The sequence below is a fragment of the Eulemur rufifrons genome, chromosome 2 (assembly GCF_041146395.1).
Source record: "Eulemur rufifrons isolate Redbay chromosome 2, OSU_ERuf_1, whole genome shotgun sequence".
Taxonomy (NCBI): domain Eukaryota; kingdom Metazoa; phylum Chordata; class Mammalia; order Primates; family Lemuridae; genus Eulemur; species Eulemur rufifrons.
The window spans coordinates 126,298,489-126,323,368 of NC_090984.1; the positions used below are offsets into that span (position 1 = coordinate 126,298,489).

The 24,880-nt window shown below is 45.8% G+C and overlaps 1 protein-coding gene across 1 annotated transcript; it reads right to left on the reverse strand.

Annotated features, from left to right (window-relative positions):
- Positions 1 to 12,436: 12,436 nt before the first annotated feature.
- LOC138398762 (uncharacterized) lies at positions 12,437 to 21,611 on the reverse strand (the record flags this gene model as incomplete). The annotated part of the gene is made up of 5 exons (XM_069493250.1): positions 21,566 to 21,611; positions 21,131 to 21,461; positions 15,454 to 15,529; positions 12,837 to 12,882; positions 12,437 to 12,732 (listed from the first exon to the last, which is right to left on the reverse strand). Coding segments are annotated over exons 1-5 (795 nt in total), but the record flags the coding sequence as incomplete, so codon positions are not given.
- Between the last annotated feature and the right edge of the window lie 3,269 nt (positions 21,612 to 24,880).

Genomic DNA, 24,880 nt, shown 5'->3' on the forward strand with positions numbered 1-24,880 from the left:
CTCTGTGTCGTGTCCTTATGTGTTTCACGCCCTCATAGGAGACCCCCCGGGCAGATTCCCATAACTCACTCCACCCCAGACTCTCTCAACATCAGGTCTTTTCATCAGATGCCATTTTTCTGGGACAAACCCTGGTGCCCCTGCCCAAGCCCTTGCAGACATAGCCAACAGAATCACCAAGTCCTGGTCTTCCCAGGAGGACACCTGCCTTCTTTGTCACCTCGTCCCTGTTCCTGGGCTACATGCTGAGTGAACACTTCCCTCTGTCCCCCACAGGGGCACAGACAGCTTCCTGCAGCATCGTATCCACTCACCAACACCTGAGCCGGGAAGCTTTCCTGGGCTTTACATAAATACAGTATGTTTTCACTCCCTAGCAATTTTGAAGAAAAAAAATACTGTAAACTATCGGGGGTTCATGATGCCTGTGATATGACCGGGTCCCCGGGCACTGTGGGCTGCAAAGATGGGAGAGACAAAGACACGGACAGAAAAAATAAGGTGAAAGGGTACAGGGAAGTCAGGGGCCACCAGCATTCCCGTGAGCCAGGTGGCACTGACTGAAATCTAGCACCTGTGTCTATTCCCTATTTCATGCTATAGATTACAATGATTTCACGTGAAAAGCTCATGGGTTACAATGTGTAGAAGTTTCAAGTCTCCCTTAAAAGTCACAAGATGCCTTAGCTAATTACTCTTATCTATAGAAGCAGGAACACATAGCTCGTTACTAAGCACAACTACGCCTTAAGCTATGTACAGATAGTATCTCTGAACTCAGCAGCTGTGGCCCATTCCATTGAGGAACAAAGAGATTAGTACTTCTTACTGGGAGGTTAGCTCCCCATCAACCGAGGCATTTTACTGAGAAAGGGGAGTGAAAGAGCTCAACTTGGTGTGCTTAAGAGTTGGAGTCTGGGGTTCATTTTCCAGGGCTGACAATTTGCAATCTTCCTTTATAGCCATGTGTGGTTTTCATGTCAAGCCGCTATGTGGCTTTTTAGGCATGAGGCCCCTCAGGCTTTAAGGTGGGAGTCTGCTTTGCTGTGCTCCCAGATCGCTGGAATGTTCCCCAACTAGGCAGTTAACTTCTGCCCTTATCTCTGGCTCCTGCTCAGGCAGCATCCCTTCACCTCCTGTCCTACTATGGCCTCAGAAATGGGGTCCCTAAGCCTCAGTGGTCTTCTCTCCATCAGTAACTAAAGAAAAAAAACTGCAAAGCAGAGCACTCCCCTTTGCCCTGGCAGTCTTCTGCCTTCCTCCACACTCTAGGAAACACACTGTCATGTTCTCACCCTTCACTGTCTTACTCTGAAGCCATCTCAGAGGCAAGGCCCATAGAATGCCGCAAAGGCTCTCGTGCTATTAATTCCTTCTCTACTTGCAATGAGGATGCATCTGTGTCTCCAGATAGACATAAAAATTTCTCAAGCATGGAGATCTCTTGGTAAGATTGGTGGTGCCCCTCGTTTTCCACAAGTGTCTCCCATGATGACACACCACACTGTGGAAGAAATCTTTTGTGAATCCCATGTGGTTTATAGAGAAATCCTTGTTCAATACATGACCCTGGTTCCTTCTTGATAACGGTGGGTGTGAGAGTAAAAACAGGGAATGACTTTGCTCTCCATAGGAAGGAGGAGAACATAGGAGAGGGCAGTCAGGAGGAGCAGAGGGGGGAGGATGAGGAGGCTCTTGGACAAAGGTCCATCTTGGGCAGACACTTCACACAGGAGGGCCTTGGCTCCAGGGTGCTGTGTCATCGTGTGGAGCCACAAAGACTCCACTCACAAGGACCTCGATGCCACCACAGAGCTCTCAGCACACTGAGGTTTCCACCTGCAGGTCTCCCTGATGCCACAGGTGAGGAAGGTGACTCTGTGAGAGTCTCAGTGGACACATCCCACTTTGACCAATCAATGTCATTCTCTCAGCTACTAATGGCCACTTGCATTTCCAAGGTGAGTCCATGCCCAGGTGACAGCAGGAGGGTCCCAGCAATGGTGGGTGAGACAGTCCCATCAATCTTTCCCAGGTCCCACAAGAGCCACAGCCTGGGCCACACCTGAGCTCCAGGTAAAGGGCCTGAGTTGTGGGACTCTCATGGAGGCCCAGTTTTGAACATTGGAAATGAAAATGAAACTCAATCACAGTAGGAATGTTTCAGTGAAAGTTCAGGTAATGATCAAAAAGTAATTAACTTTACATTAAGGAAAGTTAGTTATTCAATATGATCATGTGCTGTGACCCATGCCTGTAAACCCATCGCTTTGGGAGGCCCAAGAAGGGGGATCACTTGAGGTGGAAAATTTGAGGTCAGCCTGCCTGGCAGCGCAGTCAGACAATGCTTTCTACATATTTGTATCTCACCCGGCCACTGTGGGTGCACCTGTAGTCCCAGATACTTGGTTGGCTGAGGCAGTGGGATCACTTGTGTCCATTACTTTGAGGTTGCTGTGAGTTATGATGATGACACTCTTCTGTAGCCTAGGTGGCATAACATGACCTTCCTTCCAAAAGAACAAAGAAGAAGAAAAAAACATAGAAAGGAAAAGAAAATATTTATGTCAGTTTCCAGTAATATTATGTGATAAAATGGTCAGCCTGATTATTGTAGCATTTATGCCCATCAGGAACTCGTGTGCATGTGGGCGTGTGACAGAGTTCTAGTCACGGAGGCAGGAGAGATTCTCTGTTGTGACCTTGCTGATCCTTCAGGGGAAATTTCAGAAAGGTGTCCTCTCCTCTTCCACCCTTGTCCTATCTGTGGGACCCTGAAAACACTCTCACCACGTCTACACAAGGGGGGCCTGGGGGATGAAGTGGACATTTTCTGCATATCAGTGTGAAACGTTGAGACAGGATGCTCTTTGTGTGGATGAACTTTTGAAATTGGCAAAGATGGAGCCACTCACATCCTGGCTTCTTGTTTCATTAGGTTATGATTTTCCTTATTGTTTAGTTACTTCATGTGGCCATTACTTTTGGCTAAAATATCCAGATATGACGGTCTACAGGCATTAAAATCAAAAGTACCTGATTTCCTAGTCAGGAGCCTCCACTGAGGTGAACAGTGGAATGAGGTTCACTCTGTGCTAGGACATGTGGCTGAAAGCTAAGTGTGGGCACAGAGCTATTTTGTCCGCATCAGAGAAAAGTTCTGTCTATTTTTGGATTAGATTCTCACTGAGACCCTGGAGACAATATTATTTGTTGATCAATCACACTTCAGTAATAAAACTGGAATTTATTAAGCAGTGATTCATATTACAGAAGAAAAGTTTCCATTACAATATTGTGCTCAACTGGAGGTAAAATCAGCCCATGTGGGAGAAGTCATTGCCCTTTTTAGTGCTTGTCAATTAGTAGAAAACTGGGATTGAATTGGTATGTTTTTAGAGTAGTACATGAACTTGGGATATTTGCAAACAAAAGTTCTGGAAAACCTATCAAAATTAACCAAGGGTAAGGAACTTTGAGATAGACTTCTAAATCCTAGAGATCCAACTAAAGTTAACAGGAATCATGCAAAAAAATAATATGGGGATTAAAGAAGTGCTGTGGGAGGTCATTCCCCAGAACAAGCAGCCTAAACCTACTTTGTGATGCCATCTAAGCTTGTGAGCCATCACCACTGCTCACGTATCACACCGTCCACTCATTGGAAATCTTCAGAAAACGTTGCTCTAATTAGCATTATGAAATATAAGTGTCACAGTTTTAAGCAATTCTTGAACTCCTTCACCATTGTACCATGAGCACTTGCTTACAGCATTGTGGTCCAGTCCCTCCAGGACAGATCAGTTGTTACCCTATGACTTGGTAGCTGCACTGAAGGAACATTTAGATTTTACCACAACTGCTATCATTTTCCCTATTGCATGCGAGAGTAAACAATTTTGTAAGCAGTTCATGTGTTAGAGACATTCCTATCACCACAGATTCAGGCTGCCTTTTTACTACATCTTTTCAGCAGTCTCTCATCGTGCTCAACGAGGACATAGTGTGTGTTGGAGAAACATCAGGAAAAAACTGGTCTTGAGCCATAGTGGAAAAAATATTATCAAGGACTTTAAGGGAAACACAGCAGTGCAATTCCAGGGAGGAAACCCTCGGGTTCATATTTCACAACGACAGCATCAGTTCAGAATTCTAGACACTTGGAAGGCTGCTGTGGTAGAGAATGTCAAACTGAGCATCCTTGTAGAACCTGTGGAAGTTCTGGAATTTTGAAGCCCACAGCAGACCCGCAGCCTTCAGGATAAGCTGATGAGCTTGGACAGTGAAAGGCTTCCCCCATGACATTGGACCAAGACCCTGTTTAACTCCTCCTCCTGATCATCCTCATTAGTACTATCATTTGTTCATACTAATGAAATTTCTTCTTTTTTCCTGCTGACCGCATTGTCTTTTACCCATAATGGCCTTTGTCTCCTTTTAAAAAATTTTTAAAAAATATTTCCTAGTTATTGAGTGGAATACGAAGTCAGAGTCTCTTAGCTGGTGTCTTTCCACTGGCATCTGAAGGCCCATCCTTCATCTTCCCTGTTTGCCCCACTCATGGGAATCCTAGGAAGGAATCACAGGTGCTTTGTCACCAGATGGCTGTCACAGGCCCAGACCCCACCAGACCCTCCCTTTCGCACCAGAGAACTGTTGTGAAAACCTGAGCCAGTCTCCCTTCTTGTCCTATGAAGCCACTTGGGACTGTCTTGAGAGGCCTGCCCTGCCCTGCAGACACCTCAGTGGTGGAGAGACTCACCCTTCCCGTGTTCACTCAGTGTGTGAGTGTGTGTATGCATGTGTGTGTGTGTGCGTGTGTGTAGGCGTCTAACACCATCAGAGTCAACATCTGCACTAAATGTCGGTGGGTCCCTCTGTCCTTGAATTGTGTCCGATATAATCGATCTTCTGAGCCTCATGCTGGGACTCTGAGCACCACAGGGTCTTCCCTATCTTGCTTAGGACGCTGACTCTGTCTGACCGAGATGTCCCTCAGACGTATTCAGAAGGATTGATAATTAATGTACATTTGGAGACAGGAGAAAGACACTGGAACCCAACCTCTGCCTTTTGTGCAGGTGACAATATTTTTTTCTCATGACCACAAACATACCTACTCAGAGACTGCAGAGGGAAACACAGAATCATGAATTCAGAGAAGTTCCCCAGAGGAAACCGTTTTCTGGAGAGGAAGACCCGACCCTGAGAGGAAACCAGCCCTTACCCTCCACCTGCACCTGGCCTGGCTGACTCTGCTCCTTGTGTCCCTCGTGCCCCCTGGTGGCCCCGCGCACCCTGCAGGAGGTTTGTGTCTGGGCTCACACTGATGTCCCCTCACTGTGTCTCTTGCACAGTAGTACAGGGCCGTGTCCTCGGCTCTCAGACTGTTCATTTGCAGAGACAGCGTGTTCTTGCTGTTGTCTCTGGAGATGGTGAATCGGCCCTTCACGGCGTCTGCGTAGTATGTGCTGCCACCATTACCATTAATTTCTGCCACCCACTCTAGCCCCTTCCCTGGAGCCTGGCGGACCCAGCTCATTGCATAGCTGCTGAAGGTGAATCCGGAGGCTGCACAGGACAGTCTCAGGGACCCCCCAGGCTGGACCAAGCCTCCCCCAGACTCCACCAGCTGCACCTCACACTGGACACCTGCAAACACAGACACAGCCTGGTCAGAAACTGCCACACACACCCCTGTTTCTCTCACTCACATCCCCTCCCATACCCAATATCTCCAGTTCTCCATGAATTACCTTGTAACAGAGCCACAAGGAAAACCCAGCGCAGCCCAGACTCCATGGTGAGTGTCTGTGTTCAGTCCTGATCACCGAATGGGGACACCTGGGAATGGCGGGGCTGGGGCTCCTGTCCCAGAGCTGCAGGGTGAGGGCTGGGCTGGTTTTCATCAGCAGAGGGAGGGCCCTATTTGCATGTCCCCTGCTATATAGCAAGCCCTGGGGTGGGACAGCTGAGGGAGGGCAAGAACAGAAGAAAACTGAGTGACTGTACTGTGATTGATAGCTCGTGTTCACTTATTTAATTTACAGAAACATAGAAACCATGTGCTGTAGGTGTGAAGTTTCCATGTATTTTACAGCTGTAAAAGTAAGATTAGACACATATGGAAGTTGTGTGATATGTCCAGAGACACATATCTGGGAATCTCTGTGTCTGGGCCATGATCCCGTCCTTGGAACACACTGCAGACCAAACCTGGACATGCCTAGGGTGGATTCTAGAACCCCAATTCTATCATAACAAGATAAAGCCAGTTTCTTGCCTCTCTTCTTTTTTTTTTTTTCCTGAAAACTATATAGAAAGCCTGGCACACAGGATTAATGCAGATAACTGAACCTAAAATCTCCCTTATTATCTATTTGTCCATCGCTCCTTCTCTACCAAATCATCTATTAATTGTTCATATTAACTTTAATGAGGCATAGTTGGTACTCAGTGGCCTTAACACAGTTGAAGTGAACAAGTGAAAGATGCTGACACACCGTCCCCTGTCTGCGATATGGAGGAAATCGATTTCCCTCAATGTTGACACTTCTCCTTCTAAAATTCCTCCTTCTTTCTCCTTCCCTCTCCCTCCCTTTACCCAGACACCTGCTGACATAGTTTATGTTACTTCAGTTTTCACTCTCTAGAATTTGTAACAGTGGAATCACGTAGCAGGTGCTTTTTGCCTATTTTACTCACAGCACACACTGTGGACACGGTCACGCTGCAGTGAGCATGACACAGCCATTGCTGTCAATGATGTAGTGTCCTGATGCATCATTTGCAAAAAAGACTTGGTTTTTAAGCTACTCGTTAATGTTGGCATTCTTTCCAATTCCTTGCTATTATGGATAAAGCTTCTATTCACCTGGGAGAAGGAGGCAGCTGAGAAAACAGCTCTTCTTCTTTTTATATCAACAAAAATAACAGCAACATCATCATCGTTCACCTCAACACACCTGCATGAGCCACACATTAGCACATTTTATTTAATATTTCAGGTAATGGAAGTTATATGACCAAGAACAAACCTGAAATCTGCAGAGAGACCAGGACTTGCAGAACTTTTATACCACTGGTGGGACTGCAAACGGATGCAACCTCTGTGGAAAAGAATTTGGAGATACCTCAAAGAGCTAAAAATGGAAATACCATTAGATCCACCAATAGCACTATTAGGCATCTACCCAAAAGAGCAAAAGACATTCTATAATAAAGACATCTGCACCCCAATGTTTATGGCAGCAGAATTCAGTATTGCAAGGATGTGGAAACAACCCAAGTGTCCGTCAATTCATGAGGGCATCGTTCAAATTTGGTATAAGTATACAGGGGAATATTACTCAATTATGAGAAACCTAGCACCTCTTCTATTTTCCTGGATTCAGCTTCAGCCCATTATCCACAGGGAGGTATCACAAGATCAGAGGAACAGCCTCCACATGTACTCGCCATGAAATTGGCACTAACTGATCAACACTATGGTGCTCACATGGTAGTAATATTTTCCAGAGATTGGGGGTGAGGGGGGTAAACTCACAACTCATGGACAAGGTGAGCATTGTAGATGGGAAGGCCATGACTCTAATCCTCACTTGGGTGAGGCAAAGACATAAAACGTAGCCAAAACATTTCTACCCTCATAGTATCCTGAAATAAAAAAAAAGAAAAGAAAAGAAAAAGAACTGAAATATTCACACCATCCTTTCTGTCACTGAACATTGAAGGTGCCCAGAAGCCATGAGAGATCACATGGAGCTTCTAGAAAGGTCTGTACATTTTCACAGCAAGGACCAGTGTGCATATGATCTGCGTATAGACACGGATGAAAAGGCTTAAAGAATATAAAATGTGTGGCATGCGAATCTTTCCTCCCGTTCTGTAGGCTGTCTGTTCACTCTCCTGATAGTGTTCTTGCTGTGCAGAAGCTCTTTAATTTGATCAGGTCTCATTTACTTATTTTTGTTGTTGCTGTGATTGCCTTTGGGATCTGGAGGATGGACAGGTTTGAAGCTCTGACTCGAGTGGGAGGAAGGAAATTTATGTAGCCTAAAGATTTGTACCCCCATAATATTATGAAATTTAAAATGATACGTGAAAAATTAAATAAAAAATACAGAAGATTATACAATTTGCATAAAAGGAAATATACCTGGGTGGGTTTTTTTGTACCATTACGTTTCAACATTTTATTTTATTTTAATTGAAAAAGAATGCATATATTTAACATGTGTTTTGATATATGTATACCTTGCATATTGATCAAATTCAGAAAATTATCATATTCCTCATCCAAAATATTTATCATTTTTATCATTTCTTTTTTATTTCACAATATTATGGGGTACAGGCCGGGTGCGGTGGCTCACGCCTGTAATCCTAGCACTCTGGGAGGCCGAGGTGGGTGGATCACTCAAGGTCAGGAGTTCGAGACCAGCCTGAGCAAGAGCGAGACCCCGTCTCTACTAAAAATAGAAAAAAATTATATGGACAACTAAAAATATATGTATAGAAAAATTAGCCGGGCATGGTGGTGCATGCCTGTAGTCCCAGCTACTCGGGAGGCTGAGGCAGGAGGATCGCTTGAGCCCAGGAGTTTGAGGTTGCTGTGAGCTAGGCTGACACCACGGCACTCACTCTAGCCTGGGCAACAAAGTGAGACTCTATCTCAAAAAAAAAAAAAAAATATTATGGGGTACAATTTTTTTGGTTACATATAATGCCTTTGCCGCCCCCCCGCCCCAAGGCAGGACTATAGGAGTGCCCTCCCCCCACACAGTGGGCTCAACATGCATTAATTGTAAGTTCACCGCCCACATCTCCACCTGTCGGGCACCCATTGAGTATTACTACCATGTGAACACTGTACTGTTGATCAGTCAGCACAGATTTGATGGGGAGCACGTGTGGTGCTTGTTTCTCCATTCTTGTGATACCTCACTTAGTAGAACAGACTCCAGCTCTATCCAGGATAATACAAGAGGTGCTAGATCACCATTGCATTTTGTGGCTGAGTAGAACTCCATGGTATACAGATGCCACATTTTATTAATCCACTCATGTATTGTTGGGCACTTGGGTAAAATTTTATTTATTTTTAATTGACAATAATTATATATATTGAAGAGAGGCAACAGGATGTCAATACTTGTATACATTGTGGAATGATCAAATCAGCATAATTAGCATGTCCATCACCGCAAATATTTGTTATTTCATTGTAGTGAGAATATTTAAAATTCTATGTTTCAGCTATTTTGAAATATACAATATTATTAACTTTATTAACTATAGTTATACAGTGCAATAGAACAGAGAGCAGTCTGTGAGTGACTCAATTAGAAATCCAACATATAGTAAAATAATATATGGTAAATATAAATATAATAAAATAATATATGGTAAATATAACAGGGTGTTGTCTGGGTTTTTGTCCTCTTCAACAAAAGCTGTAAGTATCTTAGAGCAGAAATTCACTCGTTGACAGTATTGCATATCCTTAATACTGAAGCACAGATTACTATTAAAGCTAGAAATCCCATAAAAAGTTTTGAAGAAGTATTCCCATACCATTATGGTTTTTGCCATATATAATACGGACAAGGAGGAACACCTCATCCTAAACACTGTAAGGATTTCCTTGCCTAAATCACCACGGTGAGAGCACACATTGTTCCAAAATATTCTACTGAGGGCTTGGATGCTCTGGCCCACTGAGTAGTAAGTTAAAATTAAATCATTTCATTATGACTTACTCGTAGGTATGACAAAACAAGACCCCATGTCTCATCTCCTTAAAATAGTAAATACAGGCTGATGTGAGTTAAAATAGACTCTTCAAAGGAGAAACCCATTAGGCAAGAGCAGTTTAAAACAGAGGAGATTATCCCAGCTGTGTCTGCTGTGGCCGTCCCCACTTGCTGTGTTTCACTGGGAGAAAATGAAGCATCTCATGGTAGGTGACTGCAAACGTCATCTTGTGCTCCAGACACTGTCACCACATGCATCTTACTGAAATCGCTGACTCCTGGCAATCAGCAACTGGGAAACATTTTTCTCTTGTAGATTTGGTTGCTCTGCTCTGATGGGGCATATTTTAACAGGCTCCCAGCCACAGATTAGAGAATTTATTGAAAAAAAAAACTCTAAATATCAGGAATTATGGAATAATCATGAATTATTTGAAACATATACTGTTGCCTTTAGCAAATAAACTAAGAAAATATGCATGTTGCTAACTGTAGATATGAACATTCAAAGCTGCGATATTGTGAAGAGAGGATTCCGCGCTGACTTGAGTTGTCCCCGCACGGATCACACTTTCCCACGATACACACGTGCGGCCACACCCATCCACGCCATCCGCTCCTGCCGTGTGTCAGCTGTGCTGCCTCTGCACACACATGATCGCATCTAACAGGTCCGGGGTCGTGGCCGCTCCACAGTGTGGCTCTCTGCTCCTCTGCTCCACATGTCATGATGTCGCATTCATAAAGCAACCTCTTTCAAGCCCTCACGGGAGCCCCCTCAGCTGATTTCCGTGCTCCTCACTTTGTTCCAGAATCGCTCAGCATCAGGTCCTTTCATCTGATGCCACTTCTCTAGGACAGACCCTGGTGCCCCTGCCCAAGCCCTTGCAGACTCAGTCAACAGAGTCCCCGTGTCCTGTCTTCCCCAGGAGGACACCTGCCTTCTTTGCCATAATGTCCATATTCCTCACCCTCATGCTGAGTGACCCTTCACCTGTGGCCACCTCAGGGGCACCCACCGCGTCCTGCACCATGACATGTGCTCACCAACTCCTGAGCTTTGCAGCTCTCTTGGGCTTTACATAAATCAAGTGTGTTTTAGTGCTGTAGGAATTTTGAATTAAAATGCTATAAACAACAAAAATCAACAAAGTTACTCTAAAGGAGCAGTAGTCACACCTGTCCTGATGGGCCTGTCCCTTCTTCCACACTCCCTGATGTGCCCGGTGGTGTTAGCACCTTCCTGTCTGACCCTGTAGCTATTTCATAGGCAGGGACTGTACAAGGTGGCAAAGCCTGTCACATAGTTAGCTGTTTCCTACTTGCAATGAGGACACATCTGTGTCTACAGGTAGAGATGGAACTAACTCAGAATGGAAATTTCTTCATAAGATGGATGTTGTGCATCATTTTCCACAAATATCTCCCATGATGAAGACTAATGTATAGGAGAAATCTTTTGTGAATCCCATGTGGTTTAGACACAAATCCTTGTTCAATACACGACACTTCTTTCTCCTTGATAGTGATGGGTATGACAATAAAAACAAGGAATGATTTTGCTCTCCACAGGAAGGAGGAGAACATAGGAGTGGGCAGTCAGGAGGAGCAGAGGGGGGAGGATGAGGAGGCTCTTGGATAAAGGGCCATCTCGGACAGGCACAACACACAGCAGGGACTGGACTGCAGGGTGGGGTGTGATCATGTGGAGCCAAAGGACACCACTCACAAGGACCTGGATGTCACCCAGACTGCTCAGCACACTGAGGTTTCCATCTGCAGGTCTCTCCAATGCCACAGGTGTTGAAGGTGACTCTGTGAGAGTCTCAGTGGACACATCCCACTTTGACCAATCAATCTTGTTCTCACAGCTACTAATGGCTGCTTGCATTTCCAATGTGAGTCCATGCCCAGGTGACAGCAGGAGGGTCCCAGCAATGGTGGGTGACACAGTCCCATCAATCTCTCCCAGGTGCCTCAGGAGCCACAGCCAGAGCCACACCGGAGCTCCAGGTAAAGAGTTTGAGCCCCAGGATTTATTACAGAGACCACACCCTCCATTTTGTGTGGGACAAAGGAACAGAGGAAGATGTGAAAACAGAAACAAGGGAGAAACAAAACAGACTTCAAAAAAAAAAATTGAACTAAATCATTTCTGCATCTGAAATGTACAGTTTTAAACGAGGAGAGAACAACTTGACAGTGTTAGGTTTTATGAGACACTGACCCTGCCCAGGTCCCTACATGTCCCAACCTGAATCCCAAAGACTGTCCCACTCAGGGAGTCCCACTGAGGTCTGTGCGCTGAGTCTGGTAGGAAAATGCTCAGCAGGTTCCCCTGGGCTTCCTTCCTCAGGACTCTGACCCCTGTGGTAACAGCAGGGTCATTTCTGCCCACGTGAGTGACGTTCTGCCGTGTGTGCAGGTGAGAGTGTGTTCATTTACTACAAGACGTTTCTAATTCAGACACTACAGTGACGAGAGCAGAGCCAGGAAAGAATATAGGTCCCTGGTTGAAATTTCTAAAGAAGAGGCCCCAAACTCTGACAGGAAACAATCATTGTCCCCTGTCTTGACTCTGCTCCTTGTGTCCCGCGCGCCCCCTGGTGGCTCATGCGCGCCCCCGCAGGAGGTTTGTGTCTGGGCTCACACTGATGTCCCCTCACTGTGTCACTGGCACAGTAGTACAGGGCCGTGTCCTCGGCTCTCAGACTGTTCATTTGCAGAGACAGCGTGTTCTTGCTGTTGTCTCTGGAGATGGTGAATCGGCCCTTCACGGCTTCTGCATAGTATTGCTTATTTCCATCACTCCATATATTTGCCACCCACTCTAGCCTCTTCCCTGGAGCCTGACGGACCCAGTACATCCCATAGTTGCTGAAGGTGAATCCGGAGGCTGCACAGGAGAGTCTCAGGGACCCCCCAGGCTGGCCCAAGCCTCCCCCAGACTCCACCAGCTGCACCTCACACTGGACACCTGCAAACACAGACACAGCCTGGTCAGAAACTGCCACACACACCCCTGTTTCTCTCACTCACATCCACTCCCACGCTCAATATCTCTAGTTCTCCATGAATTACCTTGTAACAGAGCAACAAGGAAAACCCACCTGAGCCCAGACTCCATGGTGAGTGTCTGTGTTCAGTGCTGATCACCGAATGGGGACACCTGGGAATGCCGGGGCTGGGGCTCCTGTCCCAGAGCTGCAGGGTGAGGGCTGGGCTGGTTTTCATCAGCAGAGGGAGGGTCCTATTTGCATGTCCCCTGCTATATAGCAAGCCCTGAGGTGGGGCAGATGAGGGAGGGCAGGGTCCAGATCACAAGTGAGTGTCTGTGGGTAGGTGTATGACAAGGGTAACATTTGATACAATACAAGCTCCTCCTATGAAATTTTAATCTGGTAAATAGCATCCATCATTGTATTTCCTATTGGCACATGGACATGGATCATGTGCTGTAAGTGTCCATGTCTGTTCCATGTTACAAATGTGAGGGTCATCCCAGAGCATCGAGGGCCTGTGTAATGTGTCAGGAACTCACGTCTGGGGAGAGTGAGTTCTGGGATCTGAGCCTGTGCTCCTCAGCACTGCACACGCCTGACCCATGAACCATCTCCCGCACAGAGTGAACATTCCTAGTGTGGGTTCAAGAACTCTGTCATGAGAACATGTGTGGTTTTCCACACCTGGACTTTACCCCAACATAGGCAGAGGCCAAGGTGGATGCTCCTGAATTTTCTGGGTGTTTGGACACGTAACATATTATCTTTATAAGACTTCTCACCAATAGTATTTTTAGGATTTATGTAAAATAAGTTTTACGAGTTATAATTGACATGGGGAGACTTCCTATATTTAGAGTGTGTAATTGACAAAAATTCACACATCCATAATCATTATGAAGACAGTGAGCAAATCAATTCTCGGTAATGTTTCCATTTCTTCTTCGGTCTTCACTTCTGTCTGCTAACCTTCTTCCTCCATCCCCTGGGCAGATACTGATCTTGTTAAAGTACATGAGTTTTTATTTTCTGGAATACATAACAATGGAATAGTGTAGTCTGTCCTCTTATTAACTCAGCATAAAGACCAGCAAACACAGTGGTGCTGTGGTGCGCAGCAAATGTTCACAGATGGAAACAAGGGGTAGTATCCAATCAACACATTTACAGTGCTTTTTCCACTAAGATGTTGATGAACATACATTACTTTAATTTTCTGGGTCTTACAAATAAACCTGCTACTGAGCTTGAAGGTGTACACAAGTGAAAAACATTTATTTTATTTTATTTTTATAACAACGTTGAGTACAAGAGATGAACTGCAGTAGTTGCAATTTTGCAAACATTATTTAGTACTTCAGATAACTGCTGTTATAAGAATAAAAACTAACCCGAGGACGGGGAAGGATGAGTTTTGCAGGAAGTGACAGAGCCAGGGAGCTCGCTGATCCAGGGCAGGGGCTGCCCTATTACAATGCAGGCTACGGCAGGATGCAGCTGCCAGCATGCACTGGACTGCTGGAGGCTGAGCATGGTGAAAGCATCCTGCTGGGAAATGCTCAGGAGCCACGTGTTTAAAGGGATTCCCCTCCCCTTGTCTCTATCCCCTATAACAGGGACAGTCACAAACTCTCCCTCTCACGATGGTGCTCTCTGGGAGAGAGGGATGCACACACTTCGGAAGTGCATCCAGACCCACCCCATCACCACTGTGGAACTGAGAATTGATCTGCCACAAACCCCACAAAACTGGCATCCTGGGGGCACAGATGGACACTGTAGGACCTGGGAGGGAACAGAGATCCCCACCAAGGTTAGGCCCAGAGCCACCTCCCTGTTCCCTGTGGAATAAAAGCCTCGATCTGCAGGGAAGGGCAGCACACCTGGAAGGTAAGGACACCGAGGGAGAACCCCTGCGGCTGGGAGAGAGAGCAATGAGGGACAACCAGGGACACTGTACCCCAGGAGGACGGGCAAGATGCTGGACCATCAGCTCCTCTGGGGCAGAGACGGGGACACCTGGAGGCAGCAGCCAGACCCAGGGCCCCCAGCACACTAGAAATACAGCTCTGCCGAAGGGCAGACAATCCCACCTCAGCCCACTCTGTCCAAGAATCGACAATTATCAGGGGGACATCACAGGGGACTGCGTGTGGCAGAGCTGACACAGACAGACCTCTGCAGGACAGTACAAGGTGCAAACATAAAGCCAAGCAGGAAACAGAAACTAGTGTCACTGAAGGAATCTGAAGTCTCTGGTGGACGTAGAAGGAACAGCCTTCAACTGTGGTAGCCACAGCAGAAACTGAGTCCAAATGTGGCCCCAAGGAGATTGTCAGAAACCTCCACAAGAAAGGCCTAGTCAAGGTAGGGTATGAGAAACTGCAGGGAGAAGATGCATAAATACAGCATCGGTCATGAGGCCAACTGTCCAGTGCAATGTGTCTGGCTACCCACAAAAATTAGAAGACATTTCCAAAAGAAAGATCAAAGTTATAATGGACAAATGATCAGAAGGTGATTTGTAAATGATACCATATTGGAATGATCTAATTCAATAAAATATTTAAAACAACCACAACGAATACACAAAAATCTCTAAGCGAAAATATGGGCAGACTGTAGGATCAGACAGGTGCCTGCTGCTGACAGATGGAAACATCAAGAATCAAACGTAAAACATGAAATAATCAAACAATGTGCTTGAGAATTGAGGAAGCCTTGGGTGCACTCGTCAGGAGAGTGGGCTCAGCCCAAAAATCAAACCAGGGACTTAAGAAAGTGTCATTGGAATTTACACAAACCAAGTTGCAAAGACAAAAAGAGTGAAGAAAACAGAATATCACTATGAAAATTTTTAAGATGGATATGTTTCAACTTCCAAAAGTAAAATTAAAAACAAACAGACAAAAGTAAATATTTGAAGACTTATATAGGCAACAATTTTCCAAATATTATGACAAACCCCAAGTAACATACCCAAGAATCTCCTAGAATTTGAAGGTGCATAAACACACATAGACACACACACACACACACACACACAACACATCCACCATGGACATGGGTCTGTGCAGTTGCAAAGGCTTCTACACGTCACACACACACACACACACACACACACGTGCACTGTCTCAATGTTACTCTTTCCACTTGGTTCATTTGAAAATATTTGTATTCATGGTATGAAGTAGTTCTCCAAGGTGGAGATTATATTTTTCTATGTGAAAATGTGTCTATTCCAACCAATATTAGAAAATACAATTAAATATGTTTTCATAAACCTGAATGCATGTATCATTTTTAGGAAATGTACTATTTAAAGGTAAAATAATATCCATTTTTAAGCTCTGTGTTAGTTTATTTTTAATGTGTGACAATACCATCCTATCTAAATAGAAAGGACTTTTAATATTTTTAATTCTGCTTAATAATTTTAGATTTTTTTGTATTACATGTGTATTAAATGTCTAATGATCAAATCAGGCAAATAGCAAATTTATAACCTCAGACATTTATGATTTCTTTGTGTTTGGAATATGCAAAATGCTCTCTTCCAGCTACTTGAAAGTGTACAGTGCATATTAATTTCTTAACACAGTCGTCCTCCTCTGCTATAGATGGATGGAGTGTCCCACATATATTTGTTAGGGAAGTTGGTTTAAAATGAAGAAGTCTCATATATTTTCTTTTTATTTTTCTCTTTTAATGATCTGCCTATTGCTGAAAATGGGGCAATGAAGTCTCCTACTCTGTTGTATTGCAGTCTTTTCATCCCTTCAGCTTTTTACGTAATTGCTTTATATATTTCAGTGCCCTGATGAGAGGGGGTATTTATTTACAAAAGGGATATCCTTTTTATGAATTCACAAGTTACAATTACACAAGGTCCTTCTTTTTCTGTAATTACTACTTCTGAGCTGAAGTCTATTGTGTTTCATGTACGTATTGTTACAGTCTGAGTTTCGCGCCCAAAAATCATTAATCTGCCATTCGGCTTCTGTAAACCTGTTTGCTCCTGCTTGCTACCCCCAACACAGAAATTCCTAAGTGACTACAACACCCATGTTCTGCGTGAAATGATTACAGCCCCCACGTTTTGCGTGAAGCCGTTACAACATTCATGTTTTGCATGAACAAGATACGGCCCAGAGCCCAAACTGTCCAGATCCTGTTACACCAAGGATAAGAAAATGATACAATGCTTACTCAAGGCTTTTTGTACACGTGCTTACTCTATCTTAGTAATTGTCCACCCACAAACTTACAATATAAAAACTTTCTGTTTCACCTTTGGGCGGTACAGAGGGTGGTCGCTGGCCAGCTAATAAAGACTGCTGATTTGGCTCAATTCGGTCTTTAGGTGGTCATTTCTCGCGTCTCAGACCATAACAGTATAACTACGTGCACTTTATTTTGGTTTTCATTTGCATGAAATTTATTTTTCTATAGCCTCAATTTCTGTCTATGTGTGTTTTTTTTTTTTTTTTTTTTTTTTTTTTTTTTTGTTGAGACAGAGTCTCACTTTGTTGCCCAGGCTAGAGTGAGTGCCGTGGCGTCAGCTTAGCTCACAGCAACCTCAGACTCCTCGGCTTAAGCGATCCTACTGCCTCAGCCTCCCGAGTAGCTAGGACTACAGGCATGCGCCACTATGCCCGGCTAATTTTTTCTATATAGATTTTTAGTTGTCCATATAATGTCTTTCTATTTTTAGTAGAGACGGGGTCTCGCTCAGGCTGGTCTCGAACTCCTGACCTTGAGCAATCCACCCGCCTCCGCCTCCCAGAGTGCTAGGATTACAGGCGTGAGCCACCGCGCCCGGCCTGTCTATGTGTGTTTTTAAAAGTTAGGTGTGTCTCCTGTACCAGAGAAATAGTTGAGTCTTTTTATTCATTTATTTGTTTAACCTTTCAGTCATTCTTTCTTTTCATTGATTTAATCCATTTGTATTCCTAGTAATTTCAATATGTAGTGACTACTCCTATGTTTTATTTGCCAGTCATTTTATAGATGTATCCTTGGTTTCTACTTTTCTTGCTGACTCCTTTGTGGTTTGACGGCTTTCTGTAGTGGTATCCTTTGAATGCTTTCTATTTTTCTTTTGTGTGCCTAGTATAGATTTTACTTTTGTTGTTACCATGAGGCTTACATAAAACACCTTACACTTAGAAGTGTCTATTTTCAATTGATAACAACTGAATTGTCATTGCATGTCAAAAACTTCACACTTTTACACAAAACCATTACATTTTAGGTTTCTGATGTCAGAGTTTACATAATTTTTAAGAGAGTTGTTATTGAAAATTTTGTATTTTAACCCTTATAGGAGAATAAAATTGCTTGACACAGCAACATTATAGAGTACTCTTCATATGTCTCTATGATAATTATGCCATTAAGTTTTGTGCTTTCGTAAGTTTTATGTTATTCATCAATGGACTTTTTCAGCTAAAAACCCTCCTTTTGGCAATTATAAGGCAGGTCTCCTGGTAATGAACTCCTTTACCTTTTGTTTGTCTGCGATTTTTAAAAAATCTGTTCCTTGTCTTTGAATGAAAAAATATCTGGGAAAAATATTCTTTGTTTTCAGTTTTTTAAACATTTTCCTCATGACTTTGACTACATTATGTTCTGTTGTAACATTCAGTGATTCTGATGAAAAATATTTGCTATTCTATGGAGAATTGCACCTCTGTGTCGCGTCCTTATGCCTTTCACGCCCTCATAGGAGACCCCCCGGGCAGGTTCCCCTAACTCACTCCACCCCAGACTCTCTCAACATCAGGACTTTTCATCAGATGCCATTTTTCTGGGACAAACCCTGGTGCCCCTGCCCAAGCCCTTGCAGACATAGCCAACAGAATCACCAAGTCCTGGTCTCCCCAGGAGGACACCTGCCTTCGTTGTCACCTCGTCCCTGTTCCTCGGCTACATGCTGAGTGAACACTTCCCTCTGTCCCCCACAGGGGCACAGACAGCTTCCTGCAGCATCGTATCCACTCACCAACACCTGAGCCCGGAAGCTTTCCTGGGCTTTACATAAATACAGTATGTTTTCACTCCCTAGGAATTTTAAAGAAAAAAAATACTGTAAGCTATCGGGGGTTCATGACGCCCGTGATAGGACCGGGTCCTCAGGCAGTGGGTGCTGCAAGAGATGGGAGAGACAAAGACATGGACACAAAAAGCAAGAGGAAAGGGTGCAGGGAAGTCAGGGGCCACCAGCATCCCCGTGAGCCAGGTGGCACTGACTGAAATCTAGCACCTGTGTTTATTCTCTTTTTCATGCTATAGATTACAATGATTTCACGTGAAAAGCTCATGGGTTACAATGTGTAGAAGTTTCAAGTCTCCCCTAAAAGTCACAAGATGCCTTAGCTAATTACTCTTGTCTAAAGAAGCAGAAACACATAGCTCGTTACTAAGCACAACTACGCCTTAAGCTATGTACAGATAGTATCTCTGAACTCAGCAGCTGTGGCCCATTCGATTGAGGAACAAAGAGATTAGTACTTCTTACTGGGAGGTTAGCTCCCCATCAACTGAGGCATTTTACTGAGAAAGGGGAGGGAAGGAGCTCAACCTGGTGTGTTTTAAGAGTTGGAGTCTGGGGTCCGCTTTCCAGGGCTGACATTTTGCAATCTTCCTTTATAGCCATGTGTGGTTTTCATGTCAAGCTGCTCCGTGGCTTTTTAGACATGAGGCCCCTCAGGCTTTAAGGTGGGAGTCTGCTTTGCTGTGCTCCCAGATCGCTGGAATGTTCCCCAACTAGGCAGTTAACTTCTGCCCTTATCTCTGGCTCCTGCTCAGGCAGCATCCCTTCACCTCCTGTCCTCCCACGGCCTCAGAAATGGGGTCCCTAAGCCTCGGTGGTCTTCTCCCCATCAGTAACTAAAGAAAAAAAACTGCAAAGCAGAGCACTCCCCTTTGCCCTGGCAGTCCTCTCCCTTCCTCCACATTCCACGAAACACACTGTCATGTTCTCACCCTTCACTGTCTTGCTCTGAAGCCATCTCAGAGGCAAGGCCCATAGAATGCCACAAAGGCTCTTGTGATATTAATTCCTTCTCTACTTGCAATGAGGATGCATCTGTGTCTCCAGATAGACATAAAAATTTCTCAAGCATGGAGATCTCTTGGTAAGATTGATGGTGCCCCTCGTTTTCCACAAGTGTCTCCCATGATGACACACCACACTGTGGAAGAAATCTTCTGTGAATCCCATGTGGTTTAGACACAAATCCTTGCTCAATACATGACCCTGGTTCCTTCTTGATAACGATGGGTATGAGAGTAAAAACAGGCAACGATTTTGCTCTCCATAAGAAGGAGGAGAACATAGGAGAGGGCAGTCAGGAGGAGCAGAGCGGGGAGGATAAGGAGGCTCCTGGACAAAGGACCATCTGGGGCAGACACTTCACACTGGAGGAACTCAACTGCAGGGTGGGTTGTGATAATGTGGAGCCAAAGGACACCACTCTCAAGGATCTGGAGGTCACCAGAGAGTGCTCAGCACACTGGGGTTTCCATCTGCAGGTCTCCCAATGCCACAGATGTTGAAGGTGACTCTGAGAGTCTCAGTGGACACATCCCACTTTGACCAATCACACTTATTCTCTCAGCTACTAATGGCCACTTACATTTCCAATGTGAGTCCATTCCCAGGTGACAGAAGGAGGGTCCCAGGAAAGGTGGGTGAGACAGTCCCATTAATCTGCTCGACCTAAAGGGCCTGAGCCCTGGGATTAAGACACAGAGACCACACCGTCCATTTTGTGTGGGAAGAAGCAGAAGACTAAGCTTTGAAAATAGAACCCAGGGAGAAAGAAAACAGACTTGCAGAGAAAAATATAACTGATTCAGTTCTGCATCAGGGATGTACAGGTTTAAATGAGGAGAGAACAACTTGAAACTGTTAGGTTTTATGAGACACTGACCCTGGCCCAGGTCCCTACATGTCCCAACCTGAATCCCAAAGACTGTGCCACTCAGGGAGTCCCACTGAGGTCTGTGCGCTGAGTCTGGTTGGAAAATGCTCAGCAGGTTCCCCTGGGCTTCCTTCCTCAGGACTCTGACCCCTGTGGTAACAGCAGGGTCATTTCTGCCCACGTGAGTGACGTTCTGCCGTGTGTGCAGGTGAGAGTGTGTTCATTTACTACAACAACATGTTTCTAATTCAGACATTACTGTGATGAGCAAAGAGGCACAAAGGAATATAGGTCCCAGGATAAAATTTGTAGAGGAGACGCCCCAAACTCTGACAGGAAATGAACCATTATTGTCCCCTGCACCTGCCTGGGCTGACTCTGCTCCTTGTGCCCCGCGCGCCCCCTAGTGGCCCTGCGCTCCCCCGCAGGAGGTTTGTGTCTGGGCTCACACTGATGTCCCCTCACTGTGTCACTGGCACAGTAGTACAGGGCCGTGTCCTCGGCTCTCAGACTGTTCATTTGCAGAGACAGCGTGTTCTTGCTGTTGTCTCTGGAGATGGTGAATTGGCCCTTCACGGCGTCTGCGTAGCTTGTGCTACCACCATCATAACTAATGTATGCGACCCACTCCAGCCCCTTCCCTGGAGCCTGGCGGACCCAGCTCATCCCATAGCCGCTGAAGGTGAATCCGGAGGCTGCACAGGAGAGTCTCAGGGACCCCCCAGGCTGGACCAAGCCTCCCCCAGACTCCACCAGCTGCACCTCACACTGGACACCTGCAAACACAGACACAGCCTGGTCAGAAACTGCCACACACATCCCTGTTTCTCTCACTCACATCCACTCACACACCCAATATCTCCAGTTCTCCATGAATTACCTTGTAACAGAGCAACAAGGAAAACCCAGCTGAGCCCAGACTCCATGGTGAGTGACTGTGTTCAGTTCTGATCACCGACTGGGGACACCTGGGAATGCCGGGGCTGGGGCTCCTGTCCCAGAGCTGCAGGGTGAGGGCTGGGCTGGTTTTCATCAGCAGAGGGAGGGCCCTATTTGCATGTCCCCTGCTATATAGCAAGCCCTGAGTGGGGACACCTGCGGAGAAGGCAGGGCCCAGGAAAGAGGTGAGCATCCTGGAGGAGTTCATAGGTCATGATATTTCACAGATGAAACTACAAACAGAAGGATGGCACAGTTTTGCAATGTGTGCAAGAGGAAGCACATGTCTAGTGACAGCTACCTGCAGTTCCCCGACACTAGATCCTACTGCGAGTATGAACCATCCCCAGCACCAGTGTGGACAAGCCTCATGGGGTCTGCAGTATCCCCTTTCACTAATGAGAACATGATGGGACTTTGCTGCATTCTAGTGTTACAACTTCAAGGTTGCAATGAACTTTGGGCCACAGAATCCACCCTGCCCTTGACGCTGTTGTGCATTAACTGTGACATGAGCCTCACTCAGCTGAGGGGATTCAGGTTCACACAAATTGTCAAATGCAACTGTGCTTCCTCTGTGCTGGGCCCAGGGCACATGAGTGGGGCCAAGAAGGATTCACTGAAGTTTGTCCTGACATCTCCCTCTTGCCAGGTGGGTCCACACTGGCCCGGGTTCAGTCTATGGGGCTGACACATGCTTGGGACAGTAGCCAGCCCTGATCTCTGCGGAAGTCACGACGTGAGTGTTAGTGCCCAGACTTCACTGTCCATGGCTGCAGGTGGCCCTGTAGTCCTACTTGTGATTCACTAGTGTCCCCTACCACCTCCACTCTGGAATCTTCTAACACATGGCAGCACTTTGCAGTGAGGGTTGCTGCATGTTGTTCCCTGATGGAGTGACTCAGGCCTGAGCACTGCAGAGCCATTGTCCTTGGTCCCTCGGCCACCCGCAGGCATGTGGTTGATGCACTTGACCTCCCCAGTGTGGGATGCAGTGGAGAAACCACAGAATCTGCCCAGGCCTGAGGGACGGCCCTGCCTCCATGGGTACACAAGCTTAGCCTGCAAAGCAGAGTTAGTGTCTATCAGTGGGAGGAGGCCTTTCATTATTGGCTGGTCCACAGTCAAGGGGACCCCAATTGAATGGCCTCAGACCAGGTCTCAGATTCAGGGGAGCACACTGTTCCCCCAATAGGTGTGATCCTTCCTGGGAAGCAGAACTTCGAATCAATCACAGCCTAACATTGGGGCAATAAAAAGAAAGATTTCTCAAGTTGTCACCATGGTGTGTGTCACAGGAATTAATCTCGCCCCTACCACTGTTTAGCAGACCCAGGTGCCACAGCACTCTGTAGGGCCCAGCACATGCTGCATTCATTGTGACCAAGGAATCCCTGCAAGGGACCCTGGTGTAGATTAATCAAGACCCATATGTTAATTTTTCTTGTTCCTGTGATTACCATTGTGGTCTTAATAATCTTGTGGCACAAGCTTGTATGTAGAAGAGTTTTCCAACATTTTCTTCTATAATCCTTCTGCTCACCACTCAGAAAAATTAATTCATGACAGATATCAGACGTGACCCACACCATAATTTACCTCCCCCAGCCAGTACGGTAGAGGATCTGACACAGGACTGGTCCCCAGTCCCCTGTGTGAGGGCTGGTGCAGGGATTGGAGCGAAGCCTGCATGGGAGGTGGGCCCTGCATGTGGGCACCACTGAGAGTATCCCGATGACACCTGTGCTCGGACCTGGGCCACCTGTAGAGCATTTCTTGTTCAATCTTAAAGGGCCATGTGACATTTGGGTGTGTGTTACCAGGTAATCAAATTCATCCCCTTGGTTCTTTCTCCCTGCAGGCAGCACCTGTGACTAGCATGTGGGTTATGCATGAGTGTGCTGTCCGGGCCTTGGCGAGAAGCCCTCTGCATTTTGTCCCGGCCTCTGCAGAGTGCACTCCCTGTGCCATCACACTGACACTCACGTGCCTGGGATTAGCCAGTGGACAACAGTCGCCCTCTGCGACCAGCGACTCCAGCGCCGCCCGAATGGTCCATGAATTAAGTGGCCACAGTGGCAGGGCTGGGTGACATGCATCACCCAACTTCATGTGCTTTCACCCCCCAAGGCAGACTGAGGTCCTCCCTCTGCCTAATCTGAAGTCTGTGAGGAAAAGAGCCGAGCAGTGACCTCAACATGGCTCCTGAACTGAGTCACGGAATCACTTGATGGCAAATTCCCTAAGAACTCTGAGTCTGGAAGGTGCAGCAACTCACCTTTCCTGGATCCAGTGCACGTGTGTGTCTTTCCAAACGCAAGGCCTCGCCCAGGACCACTAGCTGTGTGATTACCGTGTACCCAGTTCTATTATTGGGGGCAGCCTAACATTTCCTGGGGCCAAGGGCTGCATTTCTCAGTAAAAGACACCCAGCATGGGGTTCCCTGGAAGGAGAACCTGTATCTACCCTATAAGTATCTCTGTAAAAATTCAGTCTGAGTTGCATTTCTGTGGGAACAGATGTAACTTTCCGGGCACCCTGCCTTATCTATCTTCATAAATCTTTACTTTATAAATTATATCTTTGGCTCTGTGTATTATTTTTATTTCTCTATCCTACGATTATTTCATCCTTTGTGACAACCCCTGTCTGAGGGACCTGAAATTTTGCGGGGATCTTAGCTAACTCCCTGCAGAAAAAGGAAAAGAAAATATTTATGTCAGTTTCCAGTAATTTTATGTGATAAAATGGTCGGCCTCATCATTGCAGCATTTATGCCCATCAGGAACTCGTGTGCACTTGGGCGTGTGACAGAGTTCTAGTCACGGAGGCAGGAGAGAGTCTCTGTTGTGACCTTGCTGATCCTTCAGAGCAAACTTCAGAAAGGTGTCTTCTCCTCTTCCACCCTTGTCCTATCTGTGGGACCCTGAAAACACTCTCACCACGTTCACACAATAGGGGACTGGAGGATGAAGCAGACGTTTTCTGCATATCAGTGTGAAATGTTGAGACAAGAAGCTCCTTGTGTGGATGAACTTTTGAAATTGGCAAAGATGGAGCCACTCACATCCTGGCTTCTTGTTTCATTAGGTTATGATTTTCCTTATTATTTAGTTATTTCATGTTGCCATTACTTTTTGCTAAAATAGCCAGATATCATGGTCTAGAGGCATTAAAATCAAAAGCACCTGATATCCAATCAGGAGCCCCCACTGAGGTGAACAGTGGCGTGCAGTTCATTGTGTGCTAGGACAC